Below are 25098 nucleotides of genomic sequence, written 5' to 3'. Positions count from 1 at the left end.
GGTCTTTCCACGTGTTTAACAGCTACTAATCATTACACTACCACAAAAAAAATAAAGAAAATTTCAGAGTCCTTGAGAAATAGAGGTGGGGTCTCTGAGATTGCTGAGGGAGGTAGAAGTAATAATTTTCTGCCAAATGGAAGTTTTTCAAACTGCCAAAGCATTTTTCTAGGGAAGTGAGTCAAAAGGCAGACATGATAATATATCCCCAAACTAGTGGATATAGCAGTGAACTCAAGTCTCTTTGAACTGCATCTGCCAACATCAATAGCAACATCTTCCTAAAAGTAGGCTTGAAACAACGTCATTATTAGGCCATCCCAAGTGTAGTTTAAAAAGAAATGGTACTAGAAAACCAAAGAGTAAACACATGCACAATTTATCATTTCGCCCTTATGAGATCAGCAAATATCTGTAACAAAATTTCCCCAAAGTGGCCAACAGAGGCAAGGTGACTGTCTCTGTTCTGAACATCTGAAAGGAAAATTACCACTTGTCTTCCTAGACTTCCTCCCACACTCATTGGAGAACCTGGGAAACATGGATGTCACTGGCCACACTACTACATTCTATGAGCTGCAGACAGACAAGGCCTCTCTCCTCAGGCCTCTGGATTCACAGGAACAATGACTTTGAAAACTTCAGTGCTCCCTCTGCCTTGTACATGTTAATTTTCTCCCATAGTCTATGCTGAGACCAACGTAGACAGGATCCTAGCTGGATAATGAGTATTCCAGATTACAAATCTTCTGATTTTTCAGTCTACTTCTTCATGTGATATCCCAAGCACTTTTTCCTAGAGGGGAAAAAGAGAAATAGATTCACAAAATTCCAAGTTTGATTCACTGTTGAACTGAAAACATAAACCTGTTAACTCTGCTCTCTTGTCCCAGGCATGACCCAGGTTTCAGAGACTATGTTAGGGTTGGGGGGAGGTTTGGAAAGATGACCAGCAGCCTTGGTATTCAGGAAAGGAAAACATATGTGAAGGGCTTAGGTTACACACCCAGGGCTGATAGGCTAGATGGGGAAAGGCTTTGATGCTGTATTTAAAATTCAAAAGAGTTAAAAAAAATTTCAAAGGAGTAGATATTGGAAAGTTGAAGATTATGGAAAGTTGAAGATTATGTTCTTTGCAAAGCTCTGTGAAATGGATGAAGTTGTAGGAGCACAGGGTGACTATTTGAACAGTCCTTTACAATGAGGAAAAATGGCCAACGGGTGAATTAAAATCTCATGGGAGCTAGTTTAGCATGCTTTTTATTTTTTATTTTATTTTTTTTTAAGTTTATTTTTGAGAGAGTATGCACATGGGGGAGGAGCAGAGGTAGAGATAGAGATAGAGATAGAGATAGAGATAGAGATAGAAGTAGAGAGATAGAATCCCAAGCATGGTGCCCAACTCTGGGGTCAAACCCATGAACTGTGAGATCATGACCTGAGCCAAAACCAAGAGTCGGACACTTAACCCACTGAGCCACCCAGGCGCCCCTAACATGTTTTTTAGATACAGTTGTTATTCTTTCATTTGATTGATTGATTGATTATGCTAAGAGTATTGGCTTAACATCTATGATGTATGTAGAAAGAATGGGAGTGTTGAGAGACAAGCATAAAATACATAAATCTGCCCTCGTATTTGCAATTTCGTTTGGAAGTTAGATGTACTTGCAGGAAATGTGAAACACTGGGATAGTTAGGAACCCTGGAAAACTGGTGCATAGGAATCATTTTCCTCCTTCCCTACCACTATAAGGACACCCTGGAGTGCCACCAAAATACCAAGAGCCAATGGAAGTCCCTAGAAGCTTGCCACCCAGTGTCATCTTTCTTTCTTGTGCTTGGAGACTGAGCACAGGTGTCCACATCTCTTTCACATTTTCATAACTCATATCAACTCGTAAATATTCTTTTATCAACATCCTCCTTCTTTATTTTTTGCAACTCCTCTATCAGCCTTGGAAAAATTATAGTCCTTTCTCTCTCATTCTTTTTCTTCCCTCTTCCAATTTCCAGCCACATGCTCCAAATTAAACCTAACTGTGGCCAAGACTTAAAATTCGGATTTATGATGACCTGGAAAAGTAAACTAATAAATTACAAATGATAAGGAACAATGCCATCAAATTCTGAAGACTTTGAAAATTCCCTTTATTATTTCTACCAAAAATCCATCAATCTTCTCTAATTAAAACTGTTTTTCTCTCTAGCACCAGCAGCCAAATTAAAAATAAGTAAATAAAAATGTATTCTTTTTTCTTTTGTCTTTTAATTTGCTTGCTAGAATTAGAACCACCATTTTTTCATAACAGATTTGTTGAAATATATCACAGAGTTCATCCTTTTAAAATATATAATTCAGTGGTTTTTAGTATATTCACAGAATTGTGCAACCATCACGTTTGGCTGATTTTAGAACATTTCCATCACACAAAAAGAAACTCTTTACCCATTAGCAGTCACTCCCTATTCTCTCTCTTTTTCTCTAATCTGTCTCTGTGAATTCACCTATTCTGGACATTTCATGAAAATAGAATCATACAATGTATGGTATATGGCCATTTTGTCTAACTTTCACTTAGCATAATGTTTTCAAGGTTCATCCATCTGTTCCATTCCTTTTTATGCCCAAATAATATTCCACTGTATGGACATACTGCCTTTGGTTTTGCTATTCACCATTCATCACTGATGAACATTTGGGTTGTTTCCACTTTCAGGCTATTATGCATAAAATGAATGCTGCTATGGTCATTTATGTACAAGTTTTTATGTGAACATTTGTTATCAATTTTCTTGGGTATATATCTGAGTGGAATTGGTGACTCTATGTTTAATATTTTGGGGGGATTGCCAAATTGTTTCTAAAAGGGAAAATTTTAGAACTCAATCAGCAGTGGATGAGGGTTCACATTTCTCCACATCCTCACCAACATCTGTCTTTTTTATTTTAGCCATGCTAGTGCATGTGAAATGATATCTTACTGTGGTTTTGATTCACATGTACCTAATGTTGAAATGAAGATGTTAAGCAAGCATCTTCTCATTGCTTACTGGCCATCTGTATATCTTCTATGGAGAAATGTCTATTCAAAATTGGCTTTTGTCTTTTTATTGTTGAGTTGTAAGAATTTATTACATATTCTGAATACAAGTTCTTTTTCAGATATATGATTTGAACATATTTTGTTTCATTCTGTGTGTTGTCTTTTCATTTTATTGGTAGTGTCCTTTGAAGCAGAAAAAAATTACTTATTTTTTAAATTTGTCTTTCTTAAGATTTTTATTTGCTAAATACTCTCTACACCCAACGTGGGACTCAAACTCACAACCCCAAGATCAAGAGTCACATGCTCCACCGACTGAGCCGGCCAGGTGCCCCTCAAGCAGAAAAAATTTTAATTTGATGTAATCCAATTTTTTTTTCTTTTGTTGTTTGTGCTTTTGGTATAGACTATTTTTTTACAGTACACAGTTGGCATTTCAGCTGCATTAACCAACTACATAGACTTTTAGTCTATTTAGACTTTTAGTCTATAGACTGAATAGAACTGGCCTGTGGACCCAGTTGATACTTACAATCTTTTTGGAAAAATATATTAACATTAACCAGGATGATTCTTTCCTGTATGTAATTATAGTGCAGATATGAAGTGTTGTAAGAAGTCAGAGGCTAGTGAGGCCCTTAAGCTAGAGTAGTCAGGAAAGGCTCTGGGACAGAGGAGGGACTTGAGGGGGTCCTGGAAGAAAGAATAGTTAAAGCCAAAATAATGTCGAGGCATCTTAGCATGAGTTAAGGCAGCTTGAATTTAGAATACTTAAGAGCCTCAGTTGTTCAGATCAGCCCCTTACGGCTACCATATCTGGTGCAGATGTGGAAAATAGAAAGGAACAGAAGACTAGGTAAGCTTAACAGGCAGCCACTGAAGACCACAGCGGGCACTTCAGTCCCTTAGCAAGATCAGCTCTGCATTCCTTCTGGAAACCAAGAGACCAAGAGTGGAGGCCTCAGGGCCATGCTGACCATGTGTGGAGCAGACTCAAACCCACTACCCTTGCTCCATTCTAGTGGAAAGAGGACTAAAGATAATGTGGGACAAAGGCCTGTGCTTCCAAGAAGGATCTGAACAGACAAAATAAAGTGCCCTGAGCCTATGGATATTTAAAACTATGGGCTACACATTTTGGAAAGGTTAACCTTGGGAGGCCATCTGAGTATGGCAGGTTTAAGGAAATCTCAAGGAATGAGGATAAAGGATGGGGTTGGCGGCGGGGGGGGGGGGGGCGGGGAGGGATGTTGAGTCTGAAGCATGGGGGTGAAGATGTCTGTTTCGCCTGATAACAGGTAGTTAAAAACAGATACATATCAACAATAGCCAAATTATGGGAAGAGCCCGAATGTCCATGGGCATTGGATGAATGGATAAAGAAGATTTGGTATATATATACGATGGAGTATTACTCGGCAATCAAAAAGAATGAAATCTTGCCATTTGCAACTACATGGATGGCACTGGAGGGTATTATGCTAAGCGAAATTAGTCAGAGAAAGACAAAAATCATATGACTTCACTCATATGAGGACTTTAAGAGACAAAACAGATGAACATAAGGAAAGGGAAACAAAAATAATATAAAAACAGGGAGGGGGACAAAACATGAGACTCTTAAATATGGAGAACAAACAGAGGGTTACTGGAGGGGTTGTGGGAGGGGGGATGGGCTAAATGGGTAAGGGGCACTAAGGAGTCTACTCCTGAAATCATTGTTGCACTATATGCTAATTTGGATATAAATTTAAAAAATAAAAAAAATTAAAAAAAACATACAAATTTGGGGCACCTGGCTGGCTCAGTGGGGAGACCTTGTGACTCTTGATCTCGGGATTGTTGAGTTCAAGCCCCACGTGGGGTGTAGAGATTGCTTAAAAAATAAATAAACTTTATTTAAAATAAAACAAAACAAAATGATACAAATTTAATGGTTTGCTTTTTGCTTTGTATCAAAATGTCCCTGTCAAAATGGCTGGGTCCAAGCAGCAATGACAAAATATCATGAACGCTGTGTCTCTCTCTGCCTGTCAGCAGCTAAGAGAACAAGGAAGTGTTTGCCTCTCCTTGTCTCACTGCCAGACTTCGGTTGCTTACAAAATTTGTGAAAACAGAAATTATATCTAAACATTTTATATCTTGACATCTCTTCATTTCCTGTTATATCTGACTGGTCCCCCCTGGTCCAACACACATATCCCATGTACCCTTTGGGAGCCTAGTAAATATTTATCGATGATGAAGATAATCACTAAAAATAGGATCCCATCACTGGGATATATCTCTTGCCACTCAACTTCTAAATCCATGAGAACTGCCTCAAAGACGTGTTCCCTTCACTTAAAAAAAAAAAACAAAACAACGAAAAAATGAAAAAAACCCCACAACTTTCCATTCCATCTCCTCTGAATTCTGGGAAGGTTCATTTTGAAATAGGATGCACTTACCCATCCACCGTGCTGCTGGACCCAGGGCGAGAAGTTGTCTTTTAGGTACTTGGTGCCAAAGCCCAGCACCCTGTTCATAGGGTGATTGTCGATAGCAGTGAGCTTGGCCGTGACGTCTATTGCAAGAGCAGCCTTAAAGCCCTGAGCTCTGACCTCTGATTCTCCCCTGGTGTCCACACACCTTAGGAACTGGTCTGTGATGATCTTGAAAACAGGGTAGCACAGCTGGTCCTGGAAGCTGTTCATTAAAGCCTTGTCTTTCTTTAACTGTGTACAAGAGGATATGCATTTAGTACAGCAGCCTGGCCCCGTGAAGCCGACTCAACAGTGGGCCCCTGAAACACCCAGTGGAAAACCTTGGCTCCAACTAAGAAGTTTCTTAGTGAGCAAGGATTAAATGTTTATTTGGAAATTCTATCTTTGACGAATGATAAGCTAAGCAGGTTCTCAACAAACATTGTTTCTACAAGGGATATCCTGGGGGATGCATCAGATGCTATGTAAAGATTTCGGTGGAGCAGCGTCCTTTATGTGAGCCCAGCCCACCCCCCAACTTCTGTGAGACTCAGGAGCCTGTTTTATAAATCCGAAGCAAGAATGACTAATGCCCTCTACACCAAGAATGGACCCCTTTTGATCAGCGACCCAGTTGAAGAAGCTAGACTCAAAACCCCAGTGGGCAGCCAGAAGCCCGGACTCTACCAGAATGGTTGAAGAATCAAATGCCAGAAAGAAACACTTCCATGGAGTACCCTGGCCCCTCTCTCTTTGCTCCTTTGGGTTGCACCTGCCTCTGGCATCTCAGGAAGGTGCAAGATGAGCTTGCATGTGGTCTCAGGGATGAGGGGCTTTGCAGGCACTCTGCAGCCATGGGGTTGGGGGGTAGGGGTTAGGGTTAGGGTTAGACAGAGTCACTGTCCCTCTCTAGTAGGAACTCACACCCACACAGCAAAGTCAGACCTTCTGTGTATTCCTACCAGAGTCCTCTACTGGGGAAACAACCATGTTTTCTGCATAAATAACATAAAGCGTCACCCCAAATCATCAGGAGCGTGCATCAATCAAAGCGAGATTTTTTAAAGTGGTAATTTATGGGATGAAAAGGAAAGCGTCTCTCTTTAGAGCCACAAAGGTCAGCTTCGTACCACTTCCTGTCCCTTGCCTCCCTGACCTAATGCAAGTCACTTCTTAGGGAGGCTGGGAAGGAGGTTGCCATGAGAGCCACAGCGTCTTCAAGCTGTAAAGAGTCCTCGAGGATTCGAATAGGTCCCTCCCAGTACAAGGACTGCACTGTTGGCTGGTTATTGGCATCTACTGGCCATTCTTCTGGTGACAGGAGGCTCATTCCGTCACAAGACAGCACTGAGTGCTAGAAAGTTCATTCCTAAAATGGAGAAAATCAATTGCCCCATAACTCCTATCCATTGATGTTAGTTCTGGAGAAACATAGGAGTGCCCTCAAGTCATGTACCGTATTCTATTTTCTTTCTCTGCACCCCAGTTCATCCTCTACTTGTGGACTCGAAGCTCACATGCCCTCCCAGTTACCATCCTCTGCACACACTGCTGACAAAGGCATTGAGGGAGGACCCACTGAGAAGTTGGGACTGGGGTAGAGTGGCTGGCCACTTAGTGTTGTTTCCCCTCCTGCACAAGCCGCATGGGGCCTGACTTCCATCCACTGATCGTGGCAGGACAAGGCAAGGGGTCCACAGGCCAGTCCCTGACTGACAGACCCCAGAGGCTACTCAGCAGTCTGTGGGTAACGGCACAGAATTCTGGGGTCCTGCTCACCAGCTCTGTATCTGAAGACACTCTCACACTTTCCTGACGGGAATGATGGGTCTTGACTTCTAAATGGCAGGAAGTAAGTCCAAAGTTCTCCAAATAACACTAATCCGCCTCCCCGGCCAAATAGCTGAGAGAGACCTTGAGCAGAGAACAGTCCAGCCACTCTCGGGGGAGATTTTGGGAAGGACTCCAGCCTTGGAGCAGGCGTGGGACATCGATATCCAGACTGCAGGGCAAATGCAAGAGTCTAAACTTCCCCGAGGATCAGTTACATGGGGAACCAGATTCATAATTCTATTCAGCAAATTTTAATTTATTGGTGTCTTTTCTTGCAATAACAAAGTTACATTTTTCATTTCCAAAAATTCCAGGGAGGCTCCAGAAGGTTTACTTATGTTTTCCAAAGTGATTCATTTTTGAGATGCTGCCAGCATGAAGAATTTGGACTCCAAGGGAAATAAAATTTAGGACTAAGTGGAAACCAGAACTTGCAAAGGAATACAATCTGCAGTACGCTTCCATTCTCTGTCCCAGTGCGTGGGCACAGAAAAGAAATCACATTAGTTCAAGAAGCTCCATACCTCTCTTTCCAACTGATCCCCTGAATATTTCAGCAGCTCAACGATTTGGGCTATTATTTGCTCCTCTCCATCTGTCGGGGGAAAATTCCAGTTATTTCTTTTAAGAAGAAAAATCATCTTAACTTTTTTTTTTTTTTTGCCCCCAGGGACAATACTTGTAGCCTGGTTAGGGACTGAGGGAGACATGTGCTTTGTAATTCTCAGCAACTTAACTTACCTTCCTTCAACTGATGGGGCACAAACCACTCCAACTGCCCTCTCCTACAGACCCCTCCTTTCCTTTCTTCTTTTTTCCCTCAGCGCCCCTCTTCTCACCATGAAATGCATCACTTTATTCACTGTAAGAATGTTGTTGACGATATTGGTTCCACGACCCATGGTCCTGTCTCTGAAGATGTTTAGGAGAACCTTCTTTTTCGTTGGTAGGATTCTCCTGAGCAGATGTTGCTTTTCCCATATGGACACCATAAATTCCAATGGGTCATATTCCCCCTTTGTGCTGCTAGAAAGTACAGAGCCGAATTTGTGGGCCCCAGCTAAGAGGGGGTACAGTCTTCTTGGCTTGCATTTTGGGAATTAAGCTCATTCCTAAACCCACCTCTATTTCCCCGCTAGTGCGTTCTTTTTACATTATCTTTCAAATTGATTTATTTGATTAATCTTATTTACTAACATGTATACTTTGCATGCTGTCTTTACAACAAAGTGAGGTATAAGTAAATACGCTTACAGAGTGCTCCCACTCCAAAGGCTAAAATGGCAGGTAGAGAGAGACACGGCTCCTGTTGGTGTGTACGTGGGAACGGGGGACATGGAGTATGATTTTTCTTATCTCAAAACATGCTAACCACCCAACATGAGGAAAACGGTCATGGCTCCGGAACGGAATCCAGACAGAGAAAAGCCAGTTACTGATACAGGAGTGCTTTTCATTGAGGGCACAATCTTTGAAGTCATGGAGTCCTCATGTGTGTTCCAGATAAGAGGGAAGGAGAGGCCAGGAAATTAATCCAGCCCATCACCTCCCAGGAAGGTCTAGCGAAAGGCAAGGGAAGTGGGAGGTCTGAGCCTCAAATCACCTGGGAGGCACCAGCACGCGGGTCTCCGTGGCCCGTGTGTATGTAGTTTTTATCTGCCCCTGTGGCCCCTCTCTCTGGGAGTCACCCTAACAAGGGCCGGCATTTCTCACGTGCACAGAGGAGACGAGCATCAGCCTGAGGCTGGTTCAGGGGCAGCTCTCCACACACAGGGGATCACAATAAGGTGGAGGCACTTTTTAGCACACTCAGAGGGGCCTCTTCTCTTCCAGCCCCGGAAGGGGTAGTTTGCGGCCCCGGAAATGCGGCACGAGACAGGCGACATCACCGCTCCGCTTGCAGGCCAGGCAGCCGCCGCCACTTGCGCCTTGTACTTGGGCTACTGCAATCCCCGGGCCGCCTCCCCTCCGTCCCACCCCTGGGCTGGAGTTTGGGGAAGGAGGGCCACGAGCAGGGACAGTCGTCAGTGACGGGACTGAACTTCTCTTCCTGTGGCACGTGGTTGCGCTCCCCGTTCAACTCCAGAATTTCTGCACATCTGCTGGGAACTACTGGTCCTCGCTACGGCTGTGGCTTTGGTGACAGCTGACCCCCCCCCCCCCCCTCTGGTCACTAGTTCTCGCTTCTGCTACACGTGGTGCGCCAGACCCGGTGTCTGACGACGCCCTGCTGTTTCACGGGGCCACGTTGTAAGTCCCTGGGCCCGTGCTCCGTCCGCAACCTGGGCATTCCCGGGAGCAAACCGGCCCGCGGCCGTCACCCACAGGATTAAATCCAATAGCGCATCTCCCTCGGTGGACAAGGTTGAGGCCGCTTCGTGCTCCTCCCCCCCCCCCCCCCCCCCCCCCCCCGCTCCCTCAGCAGGAGGCTTTGCAGTTAGCACTGAGCTTGGCACGTTGCTTCGGTCTGTTGGCGCACTGCCCTTGCCTGGGCCGGTCTCAAGAGCGAAAGGTCGGGGCCTCCAGCAGCCTGCTGTCCTGCCCTCGGCCCAGGGCAGCAGACACCCCTAACTGCAGAGCCCTGCGCTGACCGAACCCACGAATGCATAGCTCTGCCTGGCAGACACCCGGCCCGACGACCCAAGCACGTGGAAGCGAGTTTACCTTTCTTAGCACTGGGCGCTGGAAGCTGGAGGCCCTGGCGCTGGATGAACGGATGGACAAAACTGCCTTTGGACTTGCGGCTTCCCGCCTGGCCGTGGACCTCGTCGGCTGGGGGCCAGGAATGCACAATTTCGGCAACGCGGTTGGCAATGGAAACGACTTGGGGGTCCTCAGCTGAAACGAGACCAAATGGTGCTGAGCGGCCCTTCCCAGAAGAACTTGGTCTAGCTCATCGGTATGCACGGTCGCCCGGAATGAAAAGCCCAGCCTAGAGGGAGAGGAAGCTGCCCGGGGACGTGTGTGCGGGGGAGGCCATTCTTCAGAAAGCTCTGGCAGTTGCCTGGCAGAGGCTGGGATGGGGGAGGAGCGCACAGAGGAATGATTGCCACCTTGAAACAATTGCCCTTCTGCACCCTCTTTTTGAAGTCTTGCAAAATTAGGGTCCCCTTTCCCCTTTGCAAGGGAGGAAACACAAAAGAAAGTGCTTAGTTCTTTGCTTGAGGGAATCCTCATTATGCTTTTATTTTTATTCTTTTTTTGGGGGGGGGACATCCTTTATATCTTGGGAGAGCTGGCCCCTACGTGCAGAGGAGGGCATTCAAGAGTTTGACAAGCCTTTGGGGGTTGGTCACTGAGGAAAGAGAAATATCCCTGCTCTCAGACCATATTCATTACTCAAGCCCATTATCAAGTCAACACTGAACTCCCCTTGCTCTTAAAGTGACACGTCTTCTCTCTCCTCCCGGTCTAATGGGAAACATCCAATTAACGCTGATAGGTACACCAGGGGACATAAAGTGCAGTCCACGGCTTTCAAGAATTTATAATCCAGGAAAAGAAGTATGTATTTGCACACATTACTATAGAATAAAGCATGTGGGGGCATGAAGGTTTAAATATCCTAGCCCCCTGAATTAAAGGCCCCCTGAAGGTCCTAGCCTGTGAAGGGACAAGTCAGCTCTGCTTTTCGTCAGGGATGGGGAGGGGGGGAGCAGGTGGTATTGCTGAGTTATTTGGGACTAAAATTTTCATTGTTGATTTGTCGCTAAGTTCTTAAGTTTTAGAAATGTGTGCAGCTCTGTCTTTGATGCCCTACGGAGCCCAAGTAATATTTGGAAAACGCTATCCCATTCACACACTTGAAGAAAGCAACACAGTGGGGTTTGGGCCAGAAGGTTGGGGTGCCCAGAGGAATTCCTAGGCTTTGTAAATGAAGATGGCTAAGAGAGGCATAGCCTGGGTCCCAGGAGGGATCCTGTCCCATGCTTTGACATCCTACGGAGCTGCCAATGTGACTTCTGACTCTCTGTCCCTGGATTCCTCCACAGTATGGGAGTTTAGTGCTCCCCCTTCACCCTCTGGGCATCACTGGAAGACCATGGGAACTAATGCTTTGTCCACAATGCCTTCCTTAAAAAAAAAAAAAAGGCATAATGGTTTCCTTAAAAAGCCATATTTTTCATGTTTGGTTCACAGGGTTCAAAAAGAGATAATAAGGAGTGAATTGAGAGAGAAGTATTGGAGAGTCAAGGAGAGAAGGATGGATGCTTTTCCTTCCTGTTTTAACAGCCAAACCAAATATATACTTTCCACCTTATTGTGGCCCAACCAGCCTCCTCTCTTGAACGCTGGCCACCATGGCCCCTGACAAGGAAATGGCAAGAGGCTGGGTCCCAGAGCCTCTTGTATCTGGGAGCCTTCCCTTGTATCGGCAGAAGATGGGGATTTTTTTTCCCCCTCTGTAACCTTGTGCGGCCTGTCTGGGGCAATCAGCGCATGGCTCTTCTACCAGAAAGCCACACTGTGCCCATCTTGTACTTGAAGGAGGCAGACGGAGGCCCCAAAGCCTGTCCCTCCTTATCCCCCAGCCCCCATCATGTGGCAGGGCGATCAGGAGACCGCTGGCGGCCTAGGAATACCCAATCTGACTCACCTGCTTACAGTGCATTGCTTTCTATGAATTGGTGGGCACGGAGGGAGAGAGGCAGGTGACATTCGTGCAGGGAAAAGTATGAGCGAGTACATTTAGACTCAGATGAACCAGCTCTAGCTAAGATGCCCATTTTATTTCTTTATTTCTTTATTTTCTTCCAAGTTTGTATTTAAATTCTAGTTAGCTGACATATAGCGTAGTACTGGTTTCAGGAGTAGAATTTAGTGATGGATCATTCACATACAACACCCAGTGTGCATCCCAACAAGTGTCCTCCTTAATAAGATTCCCATTAATTAAAATAAATACCTAAATTTTAAACTCTGAGAAAAAAAAAGATTCCCTTCTTGTTGGAGTCGATCTCATCTGATAGGCAAGGGGGAATTGGATGGGGGTGGGGAGAGGACAGAAAGGCCGCCCGTCCTTTGGGGTCTATTTTTGGGGGAGGTGATGTCACTATAAGAAGAGCAAGAGAGCACAGCCGGAGGACTTGCCATCCAGCCTTTGGCCTGAGGCATTTGTTTTGTGGATGCATGTATTTGTTTATCTTAAAGTTTATTTATTTATTTTGAGAGAGACAGAGACAGCGCCAGTGGGGGAGGGGCAGAGAAAGAGGGAAAGAGAGAGGATCCCAAGCAGCCTCCACGCTGCCAGTGTAGAGCCCGACTCAGGCCATGAGACCATGAGTAAACCAAGAGTGAGATGCTCAGCCGCTCAACCAAGCCACCCAGGCGCCCCCTGGAGGCATTTGTTTTAAAGAGAAGGGGCAGGGTGTTTCCCTATGGTTGAGACTGCTACTTCCTTCCCAGAATCCATTTTCTTCCTCCTTAGCAAGTGACCCCTGAAGTGTCACAGGCAGCAATGGGCTCTGCTGCACAGACTACATTTCCCAGCCTTCTTGACACTAAAGAGTGGCCAGTGAGATGTAAGAAAAGTTGAGTGCAATTCCAAGAAAGCTCTCTAAAACGGAACTGAATTATCTAGAAAAAGACACCCTTTTGTTCCCGGCCCCCACCTCCCACCACTTGCTTCCTCTTCTTCCTGCCTGAAATGGAGAGACGATGGCCGGAGTCTCAGCAGCCACTTTGGAATATAAGGTGACTTTGAGGTTGGAAGTTACTAGCCTAGGGATGGCAGACTAGGAATCATTCCACATTTAGCAAATCCTAGCTGTGGACAAACAAGGGTTCACGGGTCAAAGACCCTGGGTTTGTAGTTTCTAAGATTGGTATTGACGCCATTTTTCTACTTCCTAAGACCTCTTCCTTCTAGACTTTGATGACTTAAGCCTGGGTCCGGGTCCTGGAAACAACAGCGAGGGCTAAATTGTGAACTTCAGTTAAAAGAACCCAGGTGACACCAGCTGCTAGGCTCTGATTTATGCGTGGTAAAATAGAAGTAGAACATGAGACTCTCTTGAGTCACATCCGATGAAAAACCAACAGACCACCCACGTAATTGGCCAAATAAGAAAGCGGGCAAGAGAAGTGTTGGAAGGGAATATACACCAAGTCTAAGTGTCTACAGCAAGGCCTCCTTGAGAAGTGACCGTTTCTACTATTTTAGAGCTATCTATGTCTATATAAAGATCTTAGAATTTTAGTAAATAAAAAAGGTCAAATGACACTTCAGTGTTACCAAAATACAGAATGTCATTTGTCTCGGGAAACCAGAAGATTAAGGTCTGTAAAAAGTGCCTCTGTCTCTCGGAAAAATCCAGAAAAGTCTATGTAGGTGCGTCCACAGGGTTCTGTAGGCTCCAGAGCTCAGCTACCATCCCCAGCGGGAGCTTGTTGGACCATGGCAGGGGGGTGGGGTGCAGAGAGGAGGAGTTCCCCAGATAACCTCACCCCCAACTTCTCCGGTTCTAAAATTTTAAAGTCCAGAGGGAAAGAAATGTTTCCTTGATCATCGTGAGGGATAGAAAACGACCCAGCGGGGGTTGATTCTCCAAGTAAGCCGGGGACGGTCACACCGTTTTAAAATTGAGACATTACTGCCACCTGTTGACTAATTATTGACAATTTACCCCAGCCATCAAGCCCAGCAGGAGTGGGCGCTTCTTTTAAAATGTGGGCAGCGGGCACTGGGCACTGCTGAAAGGGAAGAAGATACTTATGCCGAAGCTTGTCGATGGAGGGTAACTGTATGCTAAGGCCCTTTGTGAAAATGTTCCATTGTCCTCAGACAAATGACAAAATGTATTTTGTTCCACTGAGGGGAAGGTTTTGTCAAAATGCTTCTTCGTTGTGTGTTTTCTCCCCCCCCAGAGGGCCTTATACTTTGAAAAGTATTTTTGCATGCAGCTACCAGATCTTTCCATCCACCCTAAGAGGTAGGGAGGGTGGGACACCCCAATGTACAGATGGAAACAGAGGCCCAGAGAGGTGAGTCGACTTACCTCCAGGAGTGTGGCAGTCTCAACCCCTGTGTAGGGCTCCTTGGCACAGAGGATTGGGAGTTTGGGCAGAGAGCTTATTTATAAGCAGTGGAGCCAGAAAACCTGTCCTGTCACCCTTTGCTGCCATTCTCTTACTTCCTGCTCGGTCTTGAGAAAAGCAGGGCAATTATTATTGAATATCAATAAGTGGGGAAACTGAGGCACAGCGGCGTGCCCTCCCTCAGCCCACATTACCAGCGGGGAGGAGATAGACCACCAGACACACAAAGAAGGGGAAGATCTTGCTGTGGGAGAGAAGAATCCCCAAATCCTACCTTCATGCTCTCTGTGCTGTCCCATGTTAGAAAGGGACCTAGCCCTTGAATGACTGGGACCTTGAAGCTCTGGTATCGCCTGACCCTCCAAGCGGGCCGTAGGCGGGCTCTGTTCATTTTCCTCCTTCTCTACCACTCCAAAGAGTGCTCTCCAAGACGACTTTTTCTTGCCCAGGTTTGTGGCCTGCTCAGGTGATGGGGAAGTTCTCCAAGCCCATGACACTTGTGTCCACGAGTCATTTGCTGGCCAACTCCCCAGTCCTCTCTGGGACAAACTTCTTGTTCTCGGCGGCCTTGGGGAGGAGGCAGCCGGCGAGTTCTTGAAGACGTGGTGTTTGGCGTAGAACGCCAGGATTTTGAATTCTAAGCTGTTTGGGTCGTCATCGTCCAGGGGGATCTCCTCCAGGTCCCAGGCACTGGTGGCGCACATGGCGACCCTGCAACAACAAAGTCCACACGTGTCCTTTGACCTGTGGGCGCGCTACTCTCTGTAGGTCCAGAGAGGTGGGTGGAGTGCCACGAACATTTCTCGAGCACCTGTTCTGTCCACGCAGAGAGGCAGGGAGGCATCAGATGTGGAAAACGCAGGGTTCTTTCTGAAAGCACAGCCTCAGAGACAAGGGAGAGAGAAGGCACAGAGACAGCTCCACACGAAGAGAGTGGGCGAGGAGCCAGATCAGAGGTGCAGGTAGCCAGTGCGGGGAGGGGGGTGTTGGGGGTGGGGAACACCTGCCCAGAGAGGGCAAGCAAAGCCTCTAGGACACATAGAGAGGGTTTACGCGGGTGGGTGGGTATGGGGGCTAAGAACAGGGTGGGCAGAGGGCAGATCGTGGTGGAGTTTAGGATGTGTTTGCAGAGTGGCGAGAGGGCTGACAGACACACGTAGGCGCTTTGTGAGCAGCTGGGGTTGAGGGATAGAGGGACAGTAAGTGAAATGGCAGTGGGGCCAACTATGGGGGCCTTTGAACCTGCGGCTAAAAGCTCTGCGTTTTCTCACTCTGATCAGTCAGTACTTCCCAAAAGGAGCCTGAGACCTGAGACCTCAGAAGGCAGTCAAAGGACTTCCTGGGGAGGGTAGTTGGGCAAAGGGGGAGGCTAACTCAGGAGGGAAATAACTGGGGTCTCTGACCCTTCCCATCCTCTCTTCCTTCTTCCTTTACCATCTCCACTGGCTTGCATAGGTCTGCTTCTACCTCCTGCCATCTTGGGATCCCAGGTAAGACCCGGGGGCGCCTGGGTGGCTCAGTCAGTTAAGCTTCTGACTCTTGGTTTCGGCTCAGGTCATGATCTCATGGTTCGTGAGTTCGAGCCCTGCCTCGGAGCCTTCTTGGGATTCTCTCCCTCTCTCTCTGCCCCTCCCCCGCTAGAGCATGCACTCTTGCATGAGTGCGTGCTCTCTCTCTCTCGCTCTCAAAATAAATCAATAAATAAACTTAAAAATATCTCATTTGAAAAAGATCCTGCTATTTTTACAGCTTTGAAGAGCACTGATGGAGGCAGCAGAGAGCTTTTCAAAGTTTTGGTGGGAGAGTGATATAGTCACTGGCAGGTTTTGGGAAGATCAATCCGAGCACTAAGATGATGGAATGGAAGGATTTCATCTTTATTTCTGAATGAATAGCTGGACATGTATAATAAAATGATTTTCTTCAATTAAAGCTTTCATGAAATATCACCTTTTTTGGTTTCCTGCTAGGAAATAATTTCATTTTTTAAAAAATGTTTATTTTCGAGACAGAGAGAGAGAGAGAGTGCTCCTGTGCATGAGCAGGGGGAGGGGCAGAGAGAGAGGGGAAGAGAGACTCTCAAGCAGGCTCCACACTGTGAGCAAGGAGCCTGACACGGGGCTCAAACTCACAAACTGTGAGATGATGACGTGAGCCGAAATCAAGAGTCAGACACTTAACAGACTGAGCCTCCCAGGCGCCCCTAGGAAATCATTTCTTTTTTTGCAAATAATATACTCTGTTTTCTTCTGTTAGATGTTAAGGACTACATTTTCCATTTTGTTCCTGATGCCGGAAAGTGCCGTCCTCCCATCTCATTGGATTACAATTTCATAGGCAGCGGCTGTACTAGAAAACAGCACGGGCTTCTCACTCTGACAATCTGGAGATTTAAGCTTAACTCTTGGCCTTCCAACTGACTAGCTGTGTGACCTGGGACAGGTTACTTCACTTCTCTGAACCTGAGTTTCATGTAAGTAAATTAAAAATGAGAAGTCATCTTGCAGGGGTATTGTGAGGGTATAAGATAACGTATGAGAAGTCCCAACAGAATCTGACTCAAAAATGGTGGCTATTATTTTTTTGTCTAGTACAACTGTTATCCCCCAGGCCCTCTGACTCTGTTCTTGAGGTGGCTTTTAATCATGTTGCCTTCCCTCCATGGTCCTACTTTAAGACTGTCCTTTGGCATGGAAGCTGGTGATAATAAGTAAGCTGTGGTGATATTCATGGGATCCACCAGCCTATCTATTCCTCCTTTTCTCTCCACTATTTCCTCTTCTAGCGAGACGAACTCACAAAGAAATGGGACCCTAACTGCAGACAGGGTTTGAGGCAGTGAGACAGGGTACAAATAAATTGTCTGGAGGCTGATGGTTGGGGCTGGCTCAGCTTCTAACGTGTAATGTTCTTGGACAAGTCACTTAATTTCTTTGGTCCTTCGTTGCCTCATCCAATATTCTCTACTTTTCCCAAAGGTTCTACTGTTTGAAGGAGGTGTAGTGGCTGAAATATCTTCCCTGCCTGCCTGCCAGTGCTTCTGGTTTCCACTTTTGTTCCCTCTCTTTTATTTGTGAGAGGCTGGTACAGAAGCCATTCATCTGAGGAAAGGCCCCTTGGCCTGAGAGAGCAATGGCCCCTGTCTGGGTGAGTTCTGACAGAAGTGAGGCTGGGAGGGGCTGCAGGGGGCTGTGCCAGAACATCAAGGTGCACATGGAGGGGACAGAAATGGATTTCCCAGGGTGGCCAAGGAAGACTTGCTAGATCTGAACTGCCTCCTACACACACAGGCGTATTTACACGACTTCTGAGCTCCACACACCTGCCTCAGGTAACTGAACATGAGTAAAGCTTGAGAGCTGTGGCGTGAGGTAGGGGTCAGAACCACTATGCTTCCTCCTCCCTTATGTTTCCTCATATCCCTGTCCTATTCCAGGCTTTGACAATCTTTCTTCCCTTACCATCTCCCAATTTCACAGTCACGTGATGCACCACAGTGAAACTTTTGCTGTCTGGAGTCACTTCAACAACTCCACAACGCACATGCTCCTTCCCGCTGCTTCTCCACCTTTGCCTCCCCCCACCCCCCATATTCCTGCCCTCCCCCGCCACATGGTCTCAAAGGTCAACTGTTTGCCTCTTCCTGGTGTGGTGTTAGCCACCACCCCCCCCCCAGTAGGATCCTATCCCAAGTTTGTCTAGATGTACTCTTTCCTCCTCAACAGAATATAAACCCCATGAGGGCAGGCATGTCTGTGTGCTCTTTTGTCTCAGCCCCATGCCCAGTGCCTACAATAAAGCCTGGAGCAAAAAGGCACTTGACAATGGCTTGTGGAATGTTTTTTCCTATTTGGAGACAGACTGGGTTCAAATCCTGGCTCTGCCACTAGCAGTCATGTGACTTGCCTCCATGCCTCAGTTTCTCATGTTTAAAATGAGTGTGATGACAGTACCTATTTCATGCCATTTTGGAGATTAAATTAGTTAATATTTGTAAAGCATTTAGAATAGAACTTAAGTGTTTGAACAAGTGCCTGGATAAGTCTTTCATTAAAGAATATTTATTTACTTTGGGCAATGCTGCTTTAGTTAAGCTCCAAGGGGGTTTCAGATGGCATGGGGAGAGTGCGGCATTTGCAGTGAGGAAGAGAGATTGGAAAACTGCTTTTTCACTTATTGGTAAAGGGTCTGAAGCGAATCACTAACCTCTCTGAGGTGTTGTTTTCCTATTTATAAAATATGACTCATAGTATCTAACTCATTGACCATGTAGGAGGACTAAATTACAAAGTGAAAATCCTTAAAACAAGTGGTGGTCCGTACAGAGTAGTGGTTTACATGCTGGCTTCTTGATTTAGAGAACCTAGGTCACATGCTGGGTCTTCTGCTTATGAGCTGTGTGACTGGGTGCATTTCTTAATTTATTTGTGCCTCCATTTTCCCATCTGCAAAATGGGGATTAAAAAAAAAAACCCTACTTAGGGGCTGACCGGGTGGCTCAGTTGGTTGAGTGTGTCTGACTCTGGATTTCAGTTTGGGTCATGATGTCACAGTGGTCATGAGGTGAGGCCTGGAGCGGAGTTGAGCTCTGCACTGGGCACGGAGCTTACAGAAGATTCTCTTTGTGCCCCTTCCCCTTCTCGCGGTCTCTCTCTCAAAAAACAAAAACAAAATAACGAAACAAACAAACCCGCTTTGTCAAGTTTGTATGTGGATACAGGGGCGCCTGGGTGGCGCAGTCGGTTAAGCGTCCGACTTCAGCCAGGTCATGAAGTCGCGGTCCGTGAGTTCGAGCCCCGCGTCGGGCTCTGGGCTGACGGCTCAGAGCCTGGAGCCTGTTTCCGATTCTGTGTCTCCCTCTCTCTCTGCCCCTCCCCCGTTCATGCTCTGTCTCTCTCTGTCCCAAAAATAAATAAACGTTGAAAAAAAAAATTAAAAAAAAAAAAGAATTAGTGTGTAAATCACTTAAAATAGTGCATGGTAGATGATAAATGTGCAAGAAATATTGGCATTATTATTTATTACAATTATATTATTTTCATAGGTTACCTTTTTGTAAATAAATATTAGTGTTTATAAAAGCAACCTCATCAAATGCAGCAATTAAGAAAACTAGTGACATACAAATATTTGGCTTAGCACAAAAGCCACCCTTTTATACACATATATATGTATATGGTGTGTGTGTGTGTGTGTGTGTGTGTGTGTGTGTGTGTGTATAAAGTATATATTCTGTAAGATATGAAGACTGGAACCTGGCTGACTTTCCCAGCACCAAGCACCATGCCTGACACACGTAAGTTCTCCATGAATATTTGATGAATGAATAAAAAATGATTATAGAACTGCCAGATAAAATACAGGACATCCTATTAAATTTGAAGTTCAGATAAGCAAATATTTTTTAGTATAAATATGTCCCAAATATTGTATGGAACATGCTTATACTTAAAACAAAGTATTTGTTGTTTATCTGAAATGCAAACTAAATTGGATGTCTCGCATTAAAAAAAATTTTTTTTTTGATGTTTATTTATTTTTGAGAGAGAGAGACAGAGCATGAGTGAAGGAGGAACAGAGAGAGAGGGAGACACAGAATCCGAAGCAGGATCCAGGCTCTGGGCTGTCAGCACAGAGCCCGACGCGGGGCTTGAACCTACGAACCATGAGATCATGACCAAGTCGGACACTTGACCAACTGAGCCACCCAGGCGCCCCTGGATGTCATGCATTTTTATGCAAATCTGGCAACCGTATGCATGTAAGATGTTGAGAACTGAGGTAAAAGTAAGTGACTGAGATGGACCAAAGGAGAGAGTGAGCAGCCTGAGACGAGCAAGAGAATAAGCCAGAAAGAGTGCGGCAAGAGCAGGATAGGTGGTCAGAACTGGGACAGCCCACTCGGTGTGGCAGGAGGTGAGCTCAGGCAACAGCCCAGAGCTGGACTGTGTCCGGAGAGAAGTGATCAGGTTTTAAAACGGAAGCTTCCTTTTGAATTGGGCCGCTCAGGATGGCTCTGGGCAGGGAAGGCACTCAGGTCCTGCGGGAGCTATGTCCTGGGTGGGAGAGTGAGCCCTCCCTCAAGCCATACTATGCTTCTGAAGAAACCTGCACGTAAGTTAAAAAACCCCAAACCTTTCTAAGGTAGTGGGACGGCTTTAAAATTGTGTGTGTGCATGTGCACGCATGCGTGCGTGTGTGCGGCACTGATTGAGGGAAGTGGGGTCTGACCTCTTTACGAAGAGTTTGCTAGATGCTGACTCAGGAGCAAGATCAGAAAAGGGGAAAATTACTGAGGTCAAGATGGAGCACCCAGTCTTTCCACGTGAAAGAAGAGATTTTTGTCGTGTTACAAGCTAGAAAGGAACGGAGCCCTTGGCCCAGCCAAAGGGCAAGTCTGAAAATGAGAGAGAAGCCAAAAGCATCACAGAGCTCAGGTACTGGCCCGGATGAGGCAGCCCTACGGTGGGGGGGTATGGGAGGTGGGGAGTGGGTAGGTGCTGTGACCAGCGCCCGCAAAGCACTGGGCTAAAATAAAACGGTGGAGACATGAAAGTGTCAGTTCAGACACGTTAAATGCATTTGACAAGCGTAGGGTCTTGCCCTCTACTGATCCTCATTGTAAACGAAGGGAGAGCCGTTAACTTTATAGCTAAGGCTTGTGTTAAAGCAGGATTGCTTAGTGTATCACCTGTTGGGTCCCTTCTGCTCTCAGCTATTCCTGTGGAAAGTAAAAGCCCAACTTTTTATTTATCTATTTTATTTTTTTTCAATATATGAAATTTATTGTCAAATTGGTTTCCATACAACACCCAGTGCTCATCCCAACAGGTGCCCTCCTCCCTGCCCATCACCCACTTTCCCTTCCCTCCCACCTCCCATCAACCCTCAGTTTGTTCTCAGTTTTTAAGAGTCTCTTATGCTTTGGCTCTCTCCCTCTCTAACCTCTTTTTTTTTTTTCCTTCCCCTCCCCCATGGACTTCTGTTAAGTTTCTCAGGATCCACATAAGAGTGAAAACATATGGTATCTGTCTTTCTCTGTATGAAAAACCCAACTTTTGAATTTATGGAAACTCACACCATAAATATTCTGCATGTCGCCGAAAGAAAGCCCTGGGTGCCCCCTCCCCCCACCCCGGGCTGGTTCAGAGCCTGGACTGGGGGATCGGCTACACGGTAAGACCCGTGAGGCTTATTCTAACTCAGTGACTCAGGATCCTCAGCCCTGCTGCTCCCCCCTCGGTCTATATCCACTCTCCTTATCCATAACAAACCACGGCAAGCCTACTTTCGCAAGCAAGGTCCGAGAGCGTTGGCCTCTCTTCCCTCTCTTACGGGTCCTCCCTCCCCTCTCCCCTCCTAAATGGCCAAAGTCCCCCGGTGTCCCCTCTCCCTTTGGGAGCCGCTGCCCAGAGGGCTGTGTGGGCGGCACTGTAGGTGCAGCTGGGAAGTCCGAAACTTCGGGAAGGTCCTCAGCTCTCATCACCAGACGGACACACTTCGGGGGATTTTTAGCGGTGGATTCACTGTTGAGGCTGGATTTCACTTCCCTCCCCGTGGCAGGTAACGGACAAGCACGCGTGCCTCGTGGTTCCGGCACGGAGGCTGCCGTGACTGGTGGCCGAAGCGAGCCCGACAGCGTTGAGCTCAGTTTGCCGCGTGCGGGTCTGCGCGGTGCGAAGGCCAAGGCCGTGGAGGGCTCAGCCCACGAGCCCACTTCCACCAGCTCTGGATGTGCAGATGAGGCCCGGGAGTCACGCGCGCCTGTACACAGACACTCATCCCCCAGGGGGTTCCCAGACCTAACTGTCAGCTGAATTTTGTCTGGTTGCCTCGAGCCTTCCCTTCGCACCCTGTGGCCCCTGTGCCCTTCAGAGGCTGTCTTTCCCTTCCTCCCCGAACTCCAGACAGTTTTATACCTCCATGCCTCTCCCCTGTTTGCCATCTCGGAGGAGGACACGTTTTGCAATCCTAATGGTGAAATGAGCTAAAAATATCTTCACTTCCCACAACAGAAGGGAACCTGAGAGACAGAGCCTTAGAGCACTTCAGTTATACAAAAGGACTGAGGCTCTAACAGGGCAGGGGGTGGGGGTGGGGGTGGGCTCGGACAGGAGGGAGCTTTCTAGAAGGGAGGGAGAGGGATTTCCCATTTTACCTGGGCCTTGCCAGTGAGGGTCTGCCAGCGCTAGACCGCGTTCCCACAAGGTGCCCAGGACCCTGGGTGCAAACCCGGGGATTCCCGTCCTCAGCCCCCTCCCTGCTCTAGGAGACAACACCTCCGTGGGCTCTTGGCCCCTGACCGGCTGTCACTCCATCACACACTTTGTCCTACAATGAGAGAGGACTGCATAGTGTTACACGTGATCCAGCCAGTTACATATGCGTTACTGAGCTATTTCAAACCTTCTACAGCAAAGGAGAAATGAAAGAGAAACCTAATACATCTTTTTCTCTCCTTTTTCTGGAAACCCCAACAAACTAGATTCTTCGCTGTCATTTGGCTTCCGAGTTTACAACTTTTTAAGAAACCCAGTAAACCTCTCCCCTGGTTGGATTTGCCTCCTTAGCAAACCCAGGACTGAAAACCCAGACTGGGTCCTCCTGGGAACACTGGTGCCCCCTGGTGTTACCTGGGAACGCAGCTGTCAGTGGTTTTTCCTGCTTCAGGTCAGGTAGGCAGCAAGGTATTTCTGTACCTGAGTCTCTCTCCACAAAACTTAAGAGGAAACGTTCACCCAGTCTTCTTGGCTTCTCATTTAGGGAGGCTCATGTGATCCAAGATCCCATCTGGCTGTAGCCGCTTCAGATTTGGGACTAGTAAGGCTGAAGTGAGGCTTACGGAAGGACTACACTTCCTGGTTAAGCCCTGCCCCCAGCTTTTTAACTGAAGGAGGGGTTGACCTTTGCCCATGCAATTTGACTAAAAGTAGTTCTACCTCCTTTATCAAAAACTCTCACTGCCCTTTGGGGCAATTAGGTGGGTGTTTTCCTGATAGTTCTGCAAGTTCTTTACATTTCATCAGGTTAGCAAATGTTTACTGACCACCTAATATGTACGTGACAGCTATTGTAACGCATTTAATCTTAACGACACTGAGAAGCAGGTGTTATGATTCCCATTTTACAGATGAGGAAACAGGCTCAGGGAAACACGCTGTATTTTGCTAATGGTCCCTGCCAGTTGAGCTGAGATCCGAACCCTGGTTCTCTTAGCCTCACACTGTATCATGTTACTTCTCTGTGACTCAAAGATTATATTTCAAATGGAACCACTGTCAAGGCTTTAAAGACTGACTCTAACCCCAGCCATAGAAGCCACAAAAACTTATTTTCCCCCACAATCTTATTTTATTACTATCTTTTCAACGTTTATTTCTTTTGAGAGATGAGTACAGAGAGAGAGAGAGAGAGAGAGAGAGAGAGAGAGGCAGGCAGAGGATCCAAAGCAGGCTCCATGCAGAGCCCGATGCAGGGCTCAAACCCATGAACCATCAGATCATGACCTGAGCCAAAGCCTGATGCTTAACCAACTGAGCCACCCAGGTGCCGCTCCCCCCCCCTTTTTTTCACATTTTAAAGATAGAATTCCCTATGTATATGAAAGAAGACAGTTAAATATGATTTCACATTCTATCCAGATTCTTAACTGAAAGAGACATTTATGGCCATACGTGTGATCTTGAAACCTTGAGAGCTGGCCAGTAAAACAAGAAGATGAAGGAAGTGTGAGGTGGGGAAAGAGGAATTAAGGCTAATTTCATAAAAGTGAAGGAAGAATTGGCCGTTTAGATGTTAGGCAAACAGGTCCATGAGAAACAAATGGATGGTGGTTATGGGAAAGTTAGTTCTATGGTGACAAAGTGAATTTTAACCAGAAAACTAATATTTATTGCACATAACGTGTGCTAGTCTAGCCAACTTAAGGAGTATTAAAATATTAAGAATGGTTTTTCTTTTTTTTTCTTTTGAGAGAGAGAGAGAGTGCACATGCGAGCAGAAAGTGGGACAGAGGGAGGGAGAGAGAGAGAGAGAGAGAGAGAATCCCAAGCAGGCTCTATGCTCAGCGTGATGCCAGGCTCCATCCCAGGACCCTGGGATCATGACTTGAGCCAAAATCAAGAGTTGGGCGTTCAAACAACTGAGCCACCCAGGAGTCCCTAGAATGGTTTTTCTTTAAAAAAAAAAAAAAAAAACAAACAAACTTAGTCTTTTTTTTTTAGGAATAGTCATTTGAAACAGTTCAAGAATCAACAATTGCATACCACCAATAACTAAGTCACATAGTACAGACTACAGTTGTTATTGGCGTTCAGAGTTACATAACTGAATGACACTGGTTTCAGAAACGACTTAGAATCCCACAAGATCTTGGCAAGGTTAAGTACAGACACAAGGAAGGGGCAACTGGCACAAGGAGACAGGCTCATTGAGGACAGAGAGCGTCCATTAATCATTCAACCTGGCAACTCCCATAACAAGCTAGCACATAAAGGGATGGGACTCAAAACTTGTTATATATGAAAAAAAAAACAACCCAACCCACATTTCTCCCGATTCTAAAAAAACACAGCGTTGTAGAACACTTGTAAAATGTAAAATAGCATAGATAAAATAAAGGCCATCATGATCCAGTCATTCAGTGATCAACGTTATTAAAAATGTCCTTATTTCCTTCCCTCTATGATAATAACCTCTAGCTACCTCCCAAGCGT

The 25098-nt window shown here is 46.2% G+C and overlaps 1 protein-coding gene across 1 annotated transcript; it reads right to left on the bottom strand.

Moving 5' to 3' along the window:
* Positions 1-363: 363 nt before the first annotated feature.
* BCL2L14 (BCL2 like 14) lies at positions 364-23223 on the bottom strand. The gene is made up of 6 exons (XM_047067011.1): positions 23017-23223; positions 14658-15094; positions 10010-10183; positions 7870-7940; positions 5498-5764; positions 364-796 (listed from the first exon to the last, which is right to left on the bottom strand). The coding sequence occupies exons 2-6, from the start codon at positions 15085-15087 to the stop codon at positions 758-760; spliced, it is 981 nt and encodes a 326-aa protein (XP_046922967.1). The 5' UTR covers positions 15088-15094; positions 23017-23223; the 3' UTR covers positions 364-757.
* Between the last annotated feature and the right edge of the window lie 1875 nt (positions 23224-25098).

Source organism: Lynx rufus, unplaced genomic scaffold (genome assembly GCF_022079265.1).
Source record: "Lynx rufus isolate CCGP_SWC_20201006 ecotype Redwood Valley unplaced genomic scaffold, mLynRuf1.p SCAF_7, whole genome shotgun sequence".
In the NCBI taxonomy this organism is placed as follows: domain Eukaryota; kingdom Metazoa; phylum Chordata; class Mammalia; order Carnivora; family Felidae; genus Lynx; species Lynx rufus.
This window is presented reverse-complemented; position numbering and strand designations above follow the sequence as displayed.